Consider the following 16,145-nt stretch of genomic DNA (forward strand, 5'->3'; position numbering starts at 1 on the left):
CCAAAGACAACTGCTTAACAGGCAATGCCACACACCAAAGACAACTGCTTAACAGGCAATGCCACACACCACAGACAACTGCTTAATAGGCAATGCCACACACCAAAGACAACTGCTTAACAGGCAATGCCATACACCACAGACAACTGCTTAACAGGCAATGCCACACACCAAAGACAACTGCTTAATAGGCAATGCCACACACCAAAGACAACTGCTTAATAGGCAATGCCACACACCAAAGACAATGCCACACACCAAAGACAACTGCTTAATAGGCAATGCCACACACCAAAGACAACTGCTTAACAGGCAATGCCACACACCAAAGACAACTGCTTAATAGGCAATGCCATACACCAAAGACAACTGCTTAATAGGCAATGCCATACACCACAGACAACTGCTTAACAGGCAATGCCATACACCACAGACAACTGCTTAATAGGCAATGCCATACACCACAGACAACTGCTTAATAGGCAATGCCACACACCACAGACAACTGCTTAACAGGCAATGCCACACACCACAGACAACTGCTTAATAGGCAATGCCATACACCACAGACAACTGCTTAACAGGCAATGCCATACACCACAGACAACTGCTTAACAGGCAATGCCACACACCAAAGACAACTGCTTAACAGGCAATGCCACACACCAAAGACAACTGCTTAACAGGCAATGCCACACACCAAAGACAACTGCTTAACAGGCAATGCCATACACCAAGGACAACTGCTTAATAGGCAATGCCATACACCACAGACAATGCCACACACCAAAGACAATTGCTTAACAGGCAATGCCATACACCAAGGACAACTGCTTAACAGGCAATGCCACACACCAAAGACAACTGCTTAACAGGCAATGCCACACACCAAAGACAACTGCTTAACAGGCAATGCCACACACCAAAGACAACTGCTTAATAGGCAATGCCACACACCAAAGACAACTGCTTAACAGGCAATGCCACACACCAAAGACAACTGCTTAATAGGCAATGCCATACACCAAAGACAACTGCTTAATAGGCAATGCCATACACCACAGACAACTGCTTAATAGGCAATGCCATACACCACAGACAACTGCTTAATAGGCAATGCCACACACCACAGACAACTGCTTAACAGGCAATGCCACACACCACAGACAACTGCTTAATAGGCAATGCCATACACCACAGACAACTGCTTAACAGGCAATGCCATACACCACAGACAACTGCTTAACAGGCAATGCCACACACCAAAGACAACTGCTTAACAGGCAATGCCACACACCAAAGACAACTGCTTAACAGGCAATGCCACACACCAAAGACAACTGCTTAACAGGCAATGCCATACACCAAGGACAACTGCTTAATAGGCAATGCCATACACCACAGACAATGCCACACACCAAAGACAATTGCTTAACAGGCAATGCCATACACCAAGGACAACTGCTTAACAGGCAATGCCACACACCAAAGACAACTGCTTAACAGGCAATGCCACACACCAAAGACAACTGCTTAACAGGCAATGCCATACACCACAGACAACTGCTTAATAGGCAATGCCACACACCAAAGACAACTGCTTAATAGGCAATGCCATACACCACAGACAACTGCTTAACAGGCAATGCCACACACCAAAGACAACTGCTTAATAGGCAATGCCATACACCACAGACAACTGCTTAATAGGCAATGCCACACACCAAAGACAACTGCTTAATAGGCAATGCCACACACCAAAGACAATGCCACACACCAAAGACAACTGCTTAATAGGCAATGCCACACACCAAAGACAACTGCTTAACAAGCAATGCCACACACCAAAGACAACTGCTTAATAGGCAATGCCACACACCAAAGACAATGCCATACACCACAGACAACTGCTTAATAGGCAATGCCACACACCACAGACAACTGCTTAATAGACAATGCCACACACCAAAGACAACTGCTTAACAGACAATGCCACACACCACAGACAACTGCTTAATAGGCAATGCCACACACCAAGGACAACTGCTTAATAGGCAATGCCACACACCAAAGACAACTGCTTAACAGGCAATGCCATACACCACAGACAACTGCTTAACAGACAATGCCACACACCAAAGACAACTGCTTAACAGGCAATGTCACACACCAAAGACAACTGCTTAACAGGCAATGCCACACACCACAGACAACTGCTTAATAGGCAATGCCACACACCAAAGACAACTGCTTAACAGGCAATGTCACACACCAAAGACAACTGCTTAATAGGCAATGCCACACACCAAAGACAACTGCTTAATAGGCAATGCCACACACCACAGACAACTGCTTAATAGGCAATGCCACACACCACAGACAACTGCTTAATAGGCAATGCCACACACCACAGACAACTGCTTAACAGGCAATGCCACACACCAAAGACAACTGCTTAACAGGCAATGTCACACACCAAAGACAACTGCTTAACAGGCAATGCCACACACCAAAGACAACTGCTTAACAGGCAATGCCACACACCACAGACAACTGCTTAATAGGCAATGCCATACACCACAGACAACTGCTTAATAGGCAATGCCACACACCAAAGACAACTGCTTAACAGGCAATGCCACACACCACAGACAACTGCTTAACAGGCAATGCCATACACCACAGACAACTGCTTAACAGGCAATGCCATACACCACAGACAACTGCTTAACAGGCAATGCCACACACCAAGGACAACTGCTTAATAGGCAATGTTCATCTTTGCACCGGAAGGAAAATACAAAAATGTTGTTTATCAAAAGGCTCTTGAATGAGTTGAAAATAAAATCCTATCAATATTTGGGTAATCATTTAGTTAATTTGTGTCGTAAATCTGTAGTGTTAAATACATGATGTGAAATGTTTTTATGTGCAATATAATCATTATAATGTGTGATAACTGACCTAGTTAGTTACTATGCCGAGGCAACGCCGGGCTCTTCACCTAGTACCTATTATATATTTGAAAGTAAAATTGTCCTATTTCGGGGAGACTGATTGATACGTATGATGGTATCCCAACTCTATCCTGATGGCAGATTTTGAAGAAAAGTAGGATCAAGCATGTTGGATTTCAATACGTTTGATCCTTTTCTTTACAAGGGCTCAGTCAAACCCAGGGTGCAAAAGAGCTCCAGTCATAACAAAATATTAACCCCTTCATGACCGTGGGATTTTTCGTTTTTCCGTGTTCGTTTTTCACTCCCCTCCTTCCCAGAGCCATAACTTTTTTATTTTTCCGTCAATTTGGCCATGTGAGGGCTTATTTTTTGCGGGACGAGTTGTACTTTTGAACGACATAATTGGTTTTACCATGTCGTGTACTAGAAAACGGGAAACAAATTCCAAGTGCGGTGAAATTGCAAAAAAAGTGCAATCCCACACTTGTTTTTTGTTTGGCTTTTTTGCTAGGTTCACTAAATGCTAAAACTGACCTGCCATTATGATTCTCCAGGTCAGTACGAGTTCGTAGACACCTAACATGACTAGGTTATTTTTTATCTAAGAGGTGAAAAAAATTCAAAACTTTGCTAAAAAAAAAAAAATTGCGCCATTTTCCGATACTCGTAGCGTCTCCATTTTTCGTGATCTGGGGTCGGTTGAGGGCTTATTTTTTGCGTGCCGAGATGACGTTTTTAATGATAGCATTTCGGTGCAGATACGTTCTTTTGATCGCCCGTTATTGCATTTTAATGCAAATGTCGCGGCGACCAAAAAAACGTAATTCTGGTGTTTCGAATTTTTTCCCCGCTACGCTGTTTAGCGATCAGGTTAATGCTTTTTTTTTTTTAATTGATAGATCGGGCGATTCTGAGCGCGGCGATACCAAATATGTGTAGATTTTATATTTTTTTATTGATTTATTTTGATTGGGGCGAAAGGGGGGTGATTTAAACTTTTATATTTTTTTAACATTTTTTTCAACTTTTTTTTTTTTTAACTTTTGCCATGCTTCAATAGCCTCCATGGGAGGCTAGAAGCAGGCACAACTCGATCGCCTCTGCTGATCGCTGCTATGTAGCAGAAATGGAGGTGTGCTGTGAGCGCCGACCACAGGGTGGCGCTCACAGCCACCGGCGATCAGTAACCATAGAGGTCTCTAGGACCTCTATGGTTACCATCCTGACGCATCGCCGACCCCCGATCATGTGACGGGGGTCGGCGATGACGTCATTTCCGGCCACCCGGCCGGAAGCGGTAGTTAAATGCCGCTGTCTGCGTTTGACAGCGGCATTTAACTAGTTAATAGGTGCGGGCAGATCGCGATTCTGCCCGCGCCTATTACGGGCACATGTCAGCTGTTCAAAACAGCTGACATGTCCTGGCTTTGGTGCGGGCTCACCGCGGAGCCCTGCATCAAAGAGGGGATCTGACCTCGGACGTACTATCCCGTCCAAGGTCAGAAAGGGGTTAAGACCGGAGCGGAATTTTTTTATTTTTTCACAGAATTTTAAACTTATTTTTTGCAAAAACGTTACATTAGTTAAAAACTGTATAGAAACTCACACATTCTGCAGTTTAATGAATTTTTCCGAGTCTGCGATCATATCAGGAATCGTTCCTCGCAGCGGCAGATTCCCTTTGCCTTCAGATGCTGTAAACTCCTTAACAGCTCGGGCCAAGATCCAAAAATCAGAAGACTGTATATACATTGAAAAATAAAATAAAAATAAAATAGGATATTATTTCTTTTTTACTACTTTAAAAAAAACTTATATATGTGTGTATATATAGTGTTTAAATATAAAAAGGAACACCGTAGTAAAAGAAATATCCTGGAGAATTGGATGATCGTTGCTAAAAGCAAAGTGCCGGATCACAAGACTTTCTGGATTATCAGATCTGATTATGTTATTTAAGCTGATTTTTCCTAGGTCTCACCTGTTGAGTGATGTTTGTGCACCGATCATCATTAAAAATGTCTTCAATGTTGCTGGGGATCTAAGAAAAAAAATAAGGCAAGAATAAGACATAATGGACTAGAAATATAATGAAAGGATCTCCAAAACTTAATATTTTATTTAAAGGGTTGGTACGACTAAGGTATTTTCAATAGTGATGACCTCTCCTTAGGATTGGTCAGATCGGTGGGGATCCGCCCCCTTGGGTCCCGCTGATCAATTGATTGAAGGAGCAGTCGTGCATAGGTGGCAAAACAGCTCCATTCATCCTGTAGTGGCCGGGAGTGGAACTGCAAGCTGATAGCGCTACAGAATGTATGGAACGGTGCCACTTCTGGGGTCAACACATCTCCATTAATCTGATGATCGATGGGTTGTTAAACTAAAAGAATAAAACCAAAATTAGTGAAGGGAAAAAAACAGGATTTTTGGTTGCTTACCGTAAAATCTGTTTCTCGGAGCCTTCATTGGGGGACACAGAAACCATGGGTGTATGCTGCTGCCACTAGGAGGCTGACACTATGCAAATAAAAAAGTTAGCTCCTCCTCTGCAGTGTACACCCTACCGACAGGAAGTAGGATATTCAGTTAGTGAGAAAGCAGTAGGAGAAGCAACGTGTAAAAGAGAAAGAATAATAATAACATAATAAACTTTATCCACATAGCACCAACAAATTCCACGGCGCTCCATAGATTAACAGTTTCAAGCACTCAAAGAGTATTCAAAGAACTCAAACGTATACAGTAAACAGAGCTGTTCAACTTGAGAGGGAGCTGTGTCCCCCAATGAAGGCTCCGAGAAACAGATTTTACGGTAAGCAACCAAAAATCCTGTTTTCTCTATCGCCTTTCATTGGGGGACACAGAAACCATGGGACGTCCCAAAGCAGTCCCTGGGGTGGGAAAAACAGACTTCCATCAAGTACGAGGACTCACCACTGCCGCCTGCAGGATCCTTCTGCCCAGGCTGGAGTCCGCCGTAGTCCGGCGAAACGTGTGGATGGAAGACCAGGTTGCCGCTTTGCAAAGCCGTCGGCGAAAGCCCCTGTGACGTACCACACTGGAAGCGCCGACTGCCCGGGTAGAGTGAGCCTTTATCTCAGGAGGGGCACTCTGTTCTTGACCCGGTAAGCTTCCAAAATTGCCGTTCTGATCGAGCGAACAATAGTCGCCTTGGAAGCCAGCAGGTCTCTACGCACGCCATCAAGGATGACGAAAAGAGAATCCATCTTTCGGAAAGCGGCCGTGCTAGCCAGGGAGATCCTCACTGCCCTGACGGGGTCCAGCCTGTACAACGATCGCTCCAGAGGATGAGTCGGAGCTGGACAAAAGGAAGGCAAAACGATGTCCTCGCTGAGGTGGAAAGATGAAAACCACCTCGTGAAAAGAAGGAAGGCGGAGGCCTGGGACCACCTTGTCCTGGTGGAAAAACCATAAAGGAAAACCAAATGGAAAAACCATAAAGGAGGTCGGCAAGAAATGGCCGCCAACTCAAACACGCGGCGGATCGAAGAGATAGACTTGAGAAAAGCCACCTTCCGAGATAGAACTGACAGGGAAAACTCCCCGAGAGGCTCAAAAGGGGGGAACCCCTGAGAATAACCAGCACAACCTTTAAATCCCATGAATCCACAGAGGCCCTGTACAGAGGGACAGAGTGGGCTACTCCTTGAAGGAAGGTCTTAACCTGTGGCTGAGAAGATAACGTCTTCTTAAAGGGAAGAAGAGCGCAGGAACCTGGCCCTTTATGGAACTGAGAGCGAAGCCCAAATCCAGTCCTGCCTGAAGGAAAACCAAATGGAAGGCAGGGAAAGGACATAGGTGAAAAGCGGTTGGACTCGCACCAACGAAAGTAAGCCTTTCAGGTACGATAGTAGATCCTGAAAGAAGACGAAGGCTTCCTAGCCTGGATTATAGCGTGACCCATCCGGGCCGAAAGACTGGACGCTCTTAGAACTGTGGAGTCCACAGCCACGCCGTTAAACTGAGCGACCGATAATTCGGGTGGCAGATCGGACCCTGAGACAGCAGATCGGGTCTGTTTGGAAGGCACCAGGGGTGACCGGGAGAAGATTGATGATGTCCGCAAACCAAGACCTCCTGGGCCAATCCGGGACGATCAGAATGACCGACACCCATCCCGCCTTGATCTTTTCGACAGCTTGGAAAGCAAGGGAAAGGGGTGGGAACCGATAGGGGAGCGCGAACTGCAACCAAGGAATGGCCAAAGTGTTAACACCACTGTGAGAGGATCGCGGGACCTTGGACCGACCCAAGGGACCTTCCTATTCAATCGGGACGCCATGAGGTGCACATCTGGAGTCCCCCAATCGAAGAGCAATCCGATAGGAAACCTCCTGAAGTACCAGTCCCCTGCCACAAGGCCCTCGCGGCCGAGGAAGTCGGCGGCCTAAATGTCCACGCTGGGGACATGCACTGCGGAGCTCACCAGGACCGTTACCTTTATCCAAAGGAGGATCCTGGAAACTCGGCCGAGGCCAGAGACCGCCGAGTCCACCCCTGGTGGTAGATATATGCCACTGCTGTGTCATTGTCTGTCTAGGCTGCTGAGAATCCTTACCCAGTGAAGGAAAGACAGAAAGATGATCCGGAACTCGAGGACATTGATCGGCAAGGAGGACTCCTGCACCGACCAACAACCCTGAAAAGAACAGGTGACAAAGCCCCGCGCCTCCACCGAGCGGGCTGACGTCCGTCGTCACCACCTGCCAGGGAACTGAAAGGAAAGATATGCTGTGAAGGATCTACTCTGGGATAAGAGAAGTGACCTCGGCCACCAGTCGAGGAACCGTTTGACCCGGGGGGAAAGCCGGATCAGACGATGCAGGGAGAAGACATACCTGTCCCCCTGTGATAGAATAGCCTGCTGAAGAAGTCTTGAATGAAACGGGCGAAGGGAAAATTGCTCCCGATGTTGCAACCAACCTCCTTAGGACCTTTAAGGCCCATCGGAAAGGAGGGGAGCCGAAAACCCTGGAGCAAGCAAACTTCCTGACAAAGGAGGGATATCCTGTGTTCGGGAAGGAAGACTCTGGTCCGACAAGTGTCGAAGAACATGCCCGGAGATACGAGGCGCTGAACAAGATGGAACTTCTTCCTGTTGACGAGCCACCCGCAATGGCTAGAGTGTCGGGAAGATGGATAGACTTTCGGGAGCCTGAAACCGAAATTCCTGAGCCTCCATGGAAGCGATTACTGAACGAGGGAATATCATCCTGAAGTGTCTCCGACGAAACCTCCTGTTCAGCAAATTGAGATCCGGACTGGGACGAACCTTGTCGTCCTCTGATTCGAAGAGAAGCCTGTGAACCGTTGAACCGTTCCTGTTCTGGGACGGGAACGATTACCCCGGATCTAAGGAGGGAAACAATGGCTGTAAAGGAACCCGGGACTAGAGCGGGGTCTCTTGGAGGTTGGGATTCGAAGAAAACGATCCCAGGGCCGTGAAATGAAGATTTTGTATCTAGAGGATACAAGTGCCCTGGCCCATGCGTCCTCTACTGAGGAGACCCAGACGTCCCTGAGGAACAGGAGAAACGGGCTAGAGTCTAGTCGTGGGTCATGCCTAGGTGGAACTTCCAGTCCTGGACCTGGAGAATCCACCTTAGGAGTAGCGGGGACGCCAGGAAGGAGTGAGTCGAAGAATACCTTATTTTCTTAACGTGCCTGTGGCCTCTGTTGCGAAAAGGAATCTGATGCCGCGAAACGACGCAAAAAAGGCCGAAAAAGACCGAAGTTGCCGCCTAAGAGAACTGGTGCCGCCAGTGGCGTCCTTAATAACTTGGTCCAGCTTGGAACCGAAAGGACGTGATCCTTGAAAAAGCCAGGCTCGTAAGGGACTTCTTTGATGACTCTTGAGCCAAACAGAACGACGGCTGGCAACAACATTACCGGGTGTCTGAGCGGCAGAAGACGCGACGTCCAGAGAACACATTATTCCCCGGCATGAGTAATCTGGGTGGTAACTTCCGCCAGCCAGTCTGGTGGAGCTCCGGCTAGAATGCCCCAATGGAGTTGTTTTAGCCCCTTCGGATACCGACTTCGAAACCCAAGTGCAAGCGGGCATAGGGATGATGCGGCAGGTTCGAGAGCCGAATTCACAAAGGATTCCATGATCCTATCGATGGAACCTGTCAGTCGCCCCACCGGACAGCGTGAGGACTGTGTTGGTGGCAAGTCTAGCGGCCGGCGGATCCAAAGGGGGAGAGGTCGTTCTCCATCACCTCTCATTCCAGTTGGCGATGAGATCCGGAGGAAAGAGATATGAGACTCCAAGACGCTTTCCTCTTTGAGAACGTCTGGTCGAATTCGCTCTTTCTCTGGCCAGAAGCTCCTCGATTCAGGATGAGGAGCGAATCCCTTGGGAGGTAGTTTAGACCGTCTAAACGAAACCGCCTGATCTGCAGGTTTCGTAGAGGAATCTTTGTAGCCACAAGTCAGATTGGACGCTCCAACGAGGCTTTGAACCATATCCCTCATGATAAGATATGGTTCGACTCCGGCCCCAAACTATCCTCCGAAGGCACATCAGAGAAAGCCTCGCCTGACTCCGGGGGGGGGGGGGGGGAGGATAAGGGGAAACTCGACCGCAGAGAAAGACCGTGGGGCGAGATGGACCGAGAAGATAACTCAGACTGGCGTTCCCGACTGAATCTTTCGCGGCCTGTATTGGAAAACTCGGACAGAGCTTCCTGCGACCCGCTGGCTACTACGGAAGGCTGCAGGGGCAACCGATCGAGCACGGACACAAGGGTCTGGGACACCCGTGTGAGATCCGCTACTGATAGAGACAGAGGGGAGGCCCAACCTGGGGTGGGGACTTCGCTCTGAGGCGGAGCAGCGGGAACAAAATGTGGGTTGCTGCAGGCCTGCCTGAAGGGAGCTTGTGGTTACAAGGCGAACCCTGAAAGTGTTTCACTAAGACACAGGAAAAGGTAGGAGGCCGGGAGCGACCTCCCTTAAAATTAGACCGAACGGGCCCATAAGGGAAATGTCAGAAGATTAGGGGTTTGAGTCAAACTGCGGTGCAGAGGTACTCACGGCAGGCGCTGCGGTGTCCAGATGGAAGGCTGCACGGCTTGGAAGATGCTCCTCAGGAACAATAGCCCCTAGGAGAGCAGGTAGACACATCTGGGGCACTCTTGTCCGGAACTTACTGCAGGCCTGAAGAACAGCAGTGGAACAGAAAGATGGAGCTGCTGCCCTGCAGCCTCTGGTGTGATCCGCGCAGATGATGTGCTGTGCCCCCAGGAGAAAATGGAAGCACGTTGGAATCTCCTGCCCTGGCTCAGCAGCGACGTGGGGGAAGGGGCGGAGACAGCCCACATGGCGCCGGTAGGCGGAGATTGCAGGGCACAGTTTGTCGGGCGGGAGAAAGCCCGCCCGAAGAAAGCGGAAGTGAAGGAGCGCGGTACCGGAAGTAGGCCCCGGCGGGAGCCGGGACCTAAATTAGAGGCCGGTGCCGCTGGAAAAAGAGACCGCGGCCCCGGAACAGTGCACCGCAGAGCAGCGCGGCAGCCTGCCAGGACCGCAGGGACGGGACGTGGCGCCGAAGTAGGCCCCAGCTGAAGCCGGGACCTAAAGGAGAGGCCGGCGCCGCTGGAAAAGAAACCGCGGCCCCGGAACAGTGCACCGCAGAGCAGCGCGGCAGCCTGCCAGAGCCGCAGGGAGGACGTGACGCGGCGCCGAAGTAGGCCCCGGCAGAAGCTGGGACCTAAATTAGAGGCCGGCGCCGCCGGAAAGGGGATCGCGGCGCCGAAGCCCGCAGGACGGCCGCAGGGGGGAGCGGTGCCGGCGTCGCCAGAAAAGTGACATTGCGGCCGCTGCGCAGTGTGGCCGCAGGGAGGGCACTGCGGCCCCGATGAAGGGGATAGCCCGTAGTGCAGAGCCACTGCTCGTCTTGGTGCCCCTAGGATCCCTTTTAAAATAAAATCAGCGCCGCCATAGAAGATAGTGCAGCGTATTTAGGGCCAACTACTCCCCCACACCGTGAGAGAGTAAGGGGAAGATCTGGAAATTTAGGGGAAATACTCACCTAAACATCCCACGCAGTTACTAACCTGAAGGTATCAGACGTCCACGGAGCTGTGATGGACGTCCTCGTCTCCTCCAACCGACAGGCTCTGGTGGGCGAGTGGGTGGGGGACGGAGCCAGGACCGGACTTCTGAGCACGCTGGTGTGCTAGGATCTTGGTCCTGGAGAGGGATCTATGAGGATACGGGGTGGCAGTACACGCCGTACTCATAGTCCGCATAGTGGGACTACAGGTGTGACTGTTCACCCTGTATCCCTCTGGAAAAATCTGAAAAGAAACGACGCACATTGAGGTAGATAAGGGTCTAATGAAAGACCCGTGTCCACCTCCTACTGACACTAAGCTAAACTGAATATCCTACTTCCTGTCGGTAGGGTGTACACTGCAGAGGAGGAGCTAACTTTTTTATTTGCATAGTGTCAGCCTCCTAGTGGCAGCAGCATACACCCATGGTTTCTGTGTCCCCCAATGAAAGGCGATAGAGAAAAAAAAATTTATATCCCCACTTTTCCATAATAATATAAAAAAAAAATATTTGGTTCGTTAAAGTTAAACAAACAAAAAAAAAAGGGTACTTTTCAGAATATTTTGTTACCTTGGTTGTATTTAGTGCAGTATTCACATTCTTCACGGCCTCTTCAAAGTTCTCCTCGTCCTCTTGGACCCCGCTCTCGTTCCTCAGGATCCCTATGAACATCAGATCAGGGGGTTACGTCGGGGGACAGTAGAAGAGCCACAGAGAACAGGAGCACGTACCTTGTCGGAGGAGGTCCCGGAAGGCTTCCTTCTCCTTGTAACTCTTGGGTATCTGTTCTGCGTTCTATGAGAGAAGACAGAGGAGAGTGAGGATGCTGCCACCGCCACCGCGCAGGGACCCCACCAGAACATTACCTCTGTGCGCCATTTCTCCAGGTATTTGGCTACCACAATAATCCACGGAGTGTGACTGTGATCCTACATGAAAAACACAATGAAGTGCGAGAAACAGATTCTTCAAGTTATTGTAGACCGACAGTAAATCCTCCCTATATACAGTGCCATCACAATAATATGGGATAGGAGCCACGCAGAATATTCTCTGGGCATCTTACGGGGCCACGCTAAAGTGGTCAGCATGCAGCAAGCGTCTCTCCATGAAGTTTGAAGAAACGATGTTTGTAAGCCGGATACCTTCCTCTCCATGTGTTCCAGGTCGTACTGCTGGAGATGTTCCCGGAGCTCAGCGAAGGGCTGGTCCAGCCGCAGGTCCTCCAGCGCATTATCAGGATGAGACTCTGTAACTGGAGAATCAAAGAGCAGGAAAGTACGTCCATTAGAGAGTACGTCCATTAGAGAGTACGTCCATTAGAGGGGTTATCTTCAGGTTTAGTGACACTGCCTCAAATCTGGAAGGGAAAAGTACGCAGCATGTGTATGAGACTTCAGGACTCTCAATCACTTGGCTGGTATTCAAAAAAGGTGGCATGGAGGGAAGGAACGGCAGAAAAGGACGGCGCAGCAGAAAGAAGGGATGGAGCGGCAGAATGGGAAGGGACAGCACGGACGGCAAGGCACGGCACGGAAAGGACGGCACGGCACGGAAAGACGGCACGGCACGGAAAAGACGGCACGGCACGGAAAAGACGGCACGGCACGGAAAAGACGGCACGGAAAAGACGGCACGGCACGGAAAAGACGGCACGGCAAAGACGGCACGGCACGGAAAAGACGGCACGGCAAAGACGGCACGGCACGGAAAAGACGGCACGGCAAAGACGGCTCGGCACAGAAAAGACGGCTCGGCACGGAAAAGACGGCACGGCACGGAAAAGACGGCACGGCACGGAAAAGACGGCACGGCACGGAAAAGACGGCACGGCACGGAAAAGACGGCACAGCACGGCAAAGACGGCACGGCAAAGACGGCATGGCACGGCAGAGTTGGATCCAGTGATCTTACCAGTATGTTCTTTCACAATAATCCTCATGTAGCCAATAAAACCGTACGTCCGGGAGATCAGCAGCGGAATATTCGAGTTCCAGAGTGTTTCCGCCAATCGCAGCAAAGTGCTGGAACAAATAAGGACCAGTGAGATCAGGAGCACCCACCAGTCTGGGTGACAGCAGTGGGCATAGAATTACCTCTCTGAGAGCTGCGTGGCGATCACTAATGTAAACTTGCAGAAGAAAGATGGATCGTTGTCTAACAGTTGGTCCGGATCCTGGAAAGGATCACAGGGATGTTACATAATGGAAATCTCCTGTGGACTATGCATGCAATAGCCGAGAGCGGCGATCACTAACTTGTGACTCTTCAGCCATTGCAGAACTACAACTACCAGAATGCCTGGACTAAGAGTTATAGTTCTGCACCAGCTGGACGTCCCCATAGGGCACTAACCTCTGCTACGAAATCGCCGGTGACGTCTTCATTTAACTCTTGTAACAGCTCCATGGAGGTCTGAGCCCGGCTCTGTTATAGGGAAAAAATAACGCCCAAATTTACAATGGGGTCTGCGTGCTAAAGCAAAGGGGTCCGGAGCGATCAGCGGAGTTGTACCCTCTCAGAGAGTGGAAGGCTTGATAAAAGTTTATACTGATTTTAATGGGCAATCCGCACGGCTGAGTGCTTCTGCCCCTTTGTTTTTGCAACCACTGGGGGTCTCAGAACCTGGACCTCCACTGATCAAAATGTCACTATGACTTCTCCAAAGTATAATCCAAGAGAAAACTCATCTTACCTTTCCGATACTACCTCGATTTAGGAAAAAGCTGGAATAAAAAAAAAATATATAACATCCATGTGAAATATTACAGGAAAACTAAATACTGATGCATCCCATCACAAAATGGCGACATCCCACTCATTTGTTACAAGAATCCCCCCCCCCCATTATAACTACAAGCGGATCCAATACTGTGACCTCCAGTGATCTATTGTCAGTTTCTGAATCTACTACAACACCCCCGCAGGAGGGAGGGGATACTACATTAATTTTCATATTTGAGGGAAAATTCATTATTTGTAAACAAAAAAATCCAAAATGACATAAAATAAAGTGAACTAAGTCTTACTTGTTACCGACATCTTCTCCCTTGACCACATTTCCGTCCACAATGGTGAATGAGCCAATACCTGCAAAGATGATGACATCTCACAACCGCGTGGTACCAGAAAACAGTAGCGGCTGGAGACTGAGGAGCGCAGTGCTTAGCAGTCCCATAGAGGGTGAACGGAGCGGAGTCCGCACATTATGTAACAGTGATAGAAGCGCCCCGTTCTGCAGATCGGTGCCGGTGTAGCCGGACTCACCCCGATCAACAAGTTACCGCCTATCCTGTGGACACCATAGATTACACACGCCAGCACCGCAGCTCTTCACTCACCGGGTAACACCAGGTTCTTCAGGATCTCGGTGCCGGTAGCTGTGGCATTTATCAGGCAAACATGAGCCGACTCCAGAGCTTCCTGCCCGTGATCACCCCATAATCTGCAGAAGAAATGCAGAAGGCAGTCATGTGCATGTCAGTGTGTGCACGATTAAACATTGCTGCACCCCAAGGGATGGCAGAGGTGGGGAGCCCCACAGGATGGTGGACAGGCCCCATGAAACAGTGGAGGCGAGCTGGGGGCCCCATGGGACGGTGGGCGCAGAGCCCCCACAGGACGGCGGAGAGCCCCCACGGGACGGCAGAGATGGGCACAGAGCCCCCACGGGACGGCGGAGCCCCCACGGGATGCCGCAGGCGGGCATGGAGACCCCACGGGACGCCGCAAGCGGGCATGGAGCCCCCACGGGATGCCGCAGGCGGGCATGGAGCCCCCACGGGAAGCCGCAGGCGGGCATGGAGCCCCCACGGGACGCCGCAGGCGGGCATGGAGCCCCCACGGGACGCCGCAGGCGGGCATGGAGCCCCCACGGGACGCCGCAGGCGGGCATTGCACGCATGAGACCCTGCCGGTATTCATGATAGCAGCCTTCATATTACACCCACAGCACACACTGTGTACACCAGTAACCACCATTACTGCACAGGACACAGCATCATGTACATGGACATTACAACAGTACATGGAGCCGCGCACACTGCTGGCACAGAACCTGCACCCTCTCCATAGCGCATCCTCCTAACCATGCACACACAGCCAGAACACATCGGCCATGCCCGTACCTGAGCTGCCGGTCATACTTCTGCTCCTTCACCACTGCTCCCTGCGCCATGACTTCCCCCGGAAGGAATAACGAATAACCGATCCCGCTATCCACCAGCAGATGGCGCTCGCAGACAAGCTAAGGCCCACATGTGATCACATGACCCTAAGCGAGTCACCAGTCACCGCACGTCTCTCCGGTAGGTGGCGCACTGGCGCTCTGGTCTGGTTATTACCTCAGGAGTTTGGAAGGCGCGAAAGTCTGTCACGAGGAGGAACCACAGCGTGTGTATCCAGGGTACCACAAGTCCCAGCATGGCGTGCTACTCTGCACCTCTGTCTGTATGTGCTTTGTGTGGCAACCCGAGTCTTACATTGCAATGTTTCTTTAGTCACAGTTTTTATATATAGTTCTACAAGTCCCAGCGTATAACACACACTTCCCAACACTCCGTGTAACGGCCCCAAAGTTACCCAGAAGTCGTGATCATTCCCCTGTGCCCCCTTTATAATGCTCCTCCTTGACCTCTTGGGGTATGTGCACACGTTCAGGTTTTTTTTTGCTATAAAAACGCACACATACGCATCCTATCGTTGCATTCTGCAATTTTTGTGCACATGATGTGTTTTCTTCTGTGAAAAAAAAAAACGCATCGCAGTAAAAAAAAAAAGCATGTTCATTAATTTTGCAGATTTTTTGCATTTTTCTTGCTATTTAACCCCTTTACCCCCAAGGGTGGTTTGCACGTTAATGACCGGGCCAATTTTTACAATTCTGACCACTGTCCCTTTATGAGGTTATAACTCCGAAACGCTTCAACGGATCCTGGTGATTCTGACATTGTTTTCTCGTGACATATTGTACTTCATGATAGTGGTAAAATTTCTTTGATAGTACCTGCGTTTATTTGTGAAAAAAAAACGGAAATTTGGCGAAAATTTTGAAAATTTCGCAATTTTCAAACTTTGAATTTTTATGCAATTAAATCACAGAGA

General features: G+C 49.7%; 1 protein-coding gene across 1 annotated transcript in view; it reads right to left on the bottom strand.

The window, feature by feature from the left end:
* Positions 1 to 15,264, bottom strand: part of NAE1 (NEDD8 activating enzyme E1 subunit 1) — a 41,897-nt gene extending 26,633 nt beyond the window's left edge. Inside the window, exons 1-13 of the mRNA XM_069738917.1 lie at positions 15,170 to 15,264; positions 14,384 to 14,487; positions 14,072 to 14,132; positions 13,738 to 13,768; positions 13,398 to 13,469; positions 13,139 to 13,218; positions 12,957 to 13,066; positions 12,188 to 12,297; positions 11,909 to 11,971; positions 11,774 to 11,837; positions 11,613 to 11,704; positions 4,942 to 5,001; positions 4,567 to 4,700 (exon numbers count right to left, since the gene is read on the bottom strand). Of these exons, the coding sequence (XP_069595018.1) occupies positions 4,567 to 4,700; positions 4,942 to 5,001; positions 11,613 to 11,704; positions 11,774 to 11,837; positions 11,909 to 11,971; positions 12,188 to 12,297; positions 12,957 to 13,066; positions 13,139 to 13,218; positions 13,398 to 13,469; positions 13,738 to 13,768; positions 14,072 to 14,132; positions 14,384 to 14,487; positions 15,170 to 15,219 (1,031 nt within the window). The 5' untranslated portion in view covers positions 15,220 to 15,264. The remainder of the gene's footprint in view (positions 1 to 4,566; positions 4,701 to 4,941; positions 5,002 to 11,612; positions 11,705 to 11,773; positions 11,838 to 11,908; positions 11,972 to 12,187; positions 12,298 to 12,956; positions 13,067 to 13,138; positions 13,219 to 13,397; positions 13,470 to 13,737; positions 13,769 to 14,071; positions 14,133 to 14,383; positions 14,488 to 15,169) is intronic.
* Between the last annotated feature and the right edge of the window lie 881 nt (positions 15,265 to 16,145).

This window comes from Ranitomeya imitator, chromosome 9, assembly GCF_032444005.1.
Source record: "Ranitomeya imitator isolate aRanImi1 chromosome 9, aRanImi1.pri, whole genome shotgun sequence".
In the NCBI taxonomy this organism is placed as follows: domain Eukaryota; kingdom Metazoa; phylum Chordata; class Amphibia; order Anura; family Dendrobatidae; genus Ranitomeya; species Ranitomeya imitator.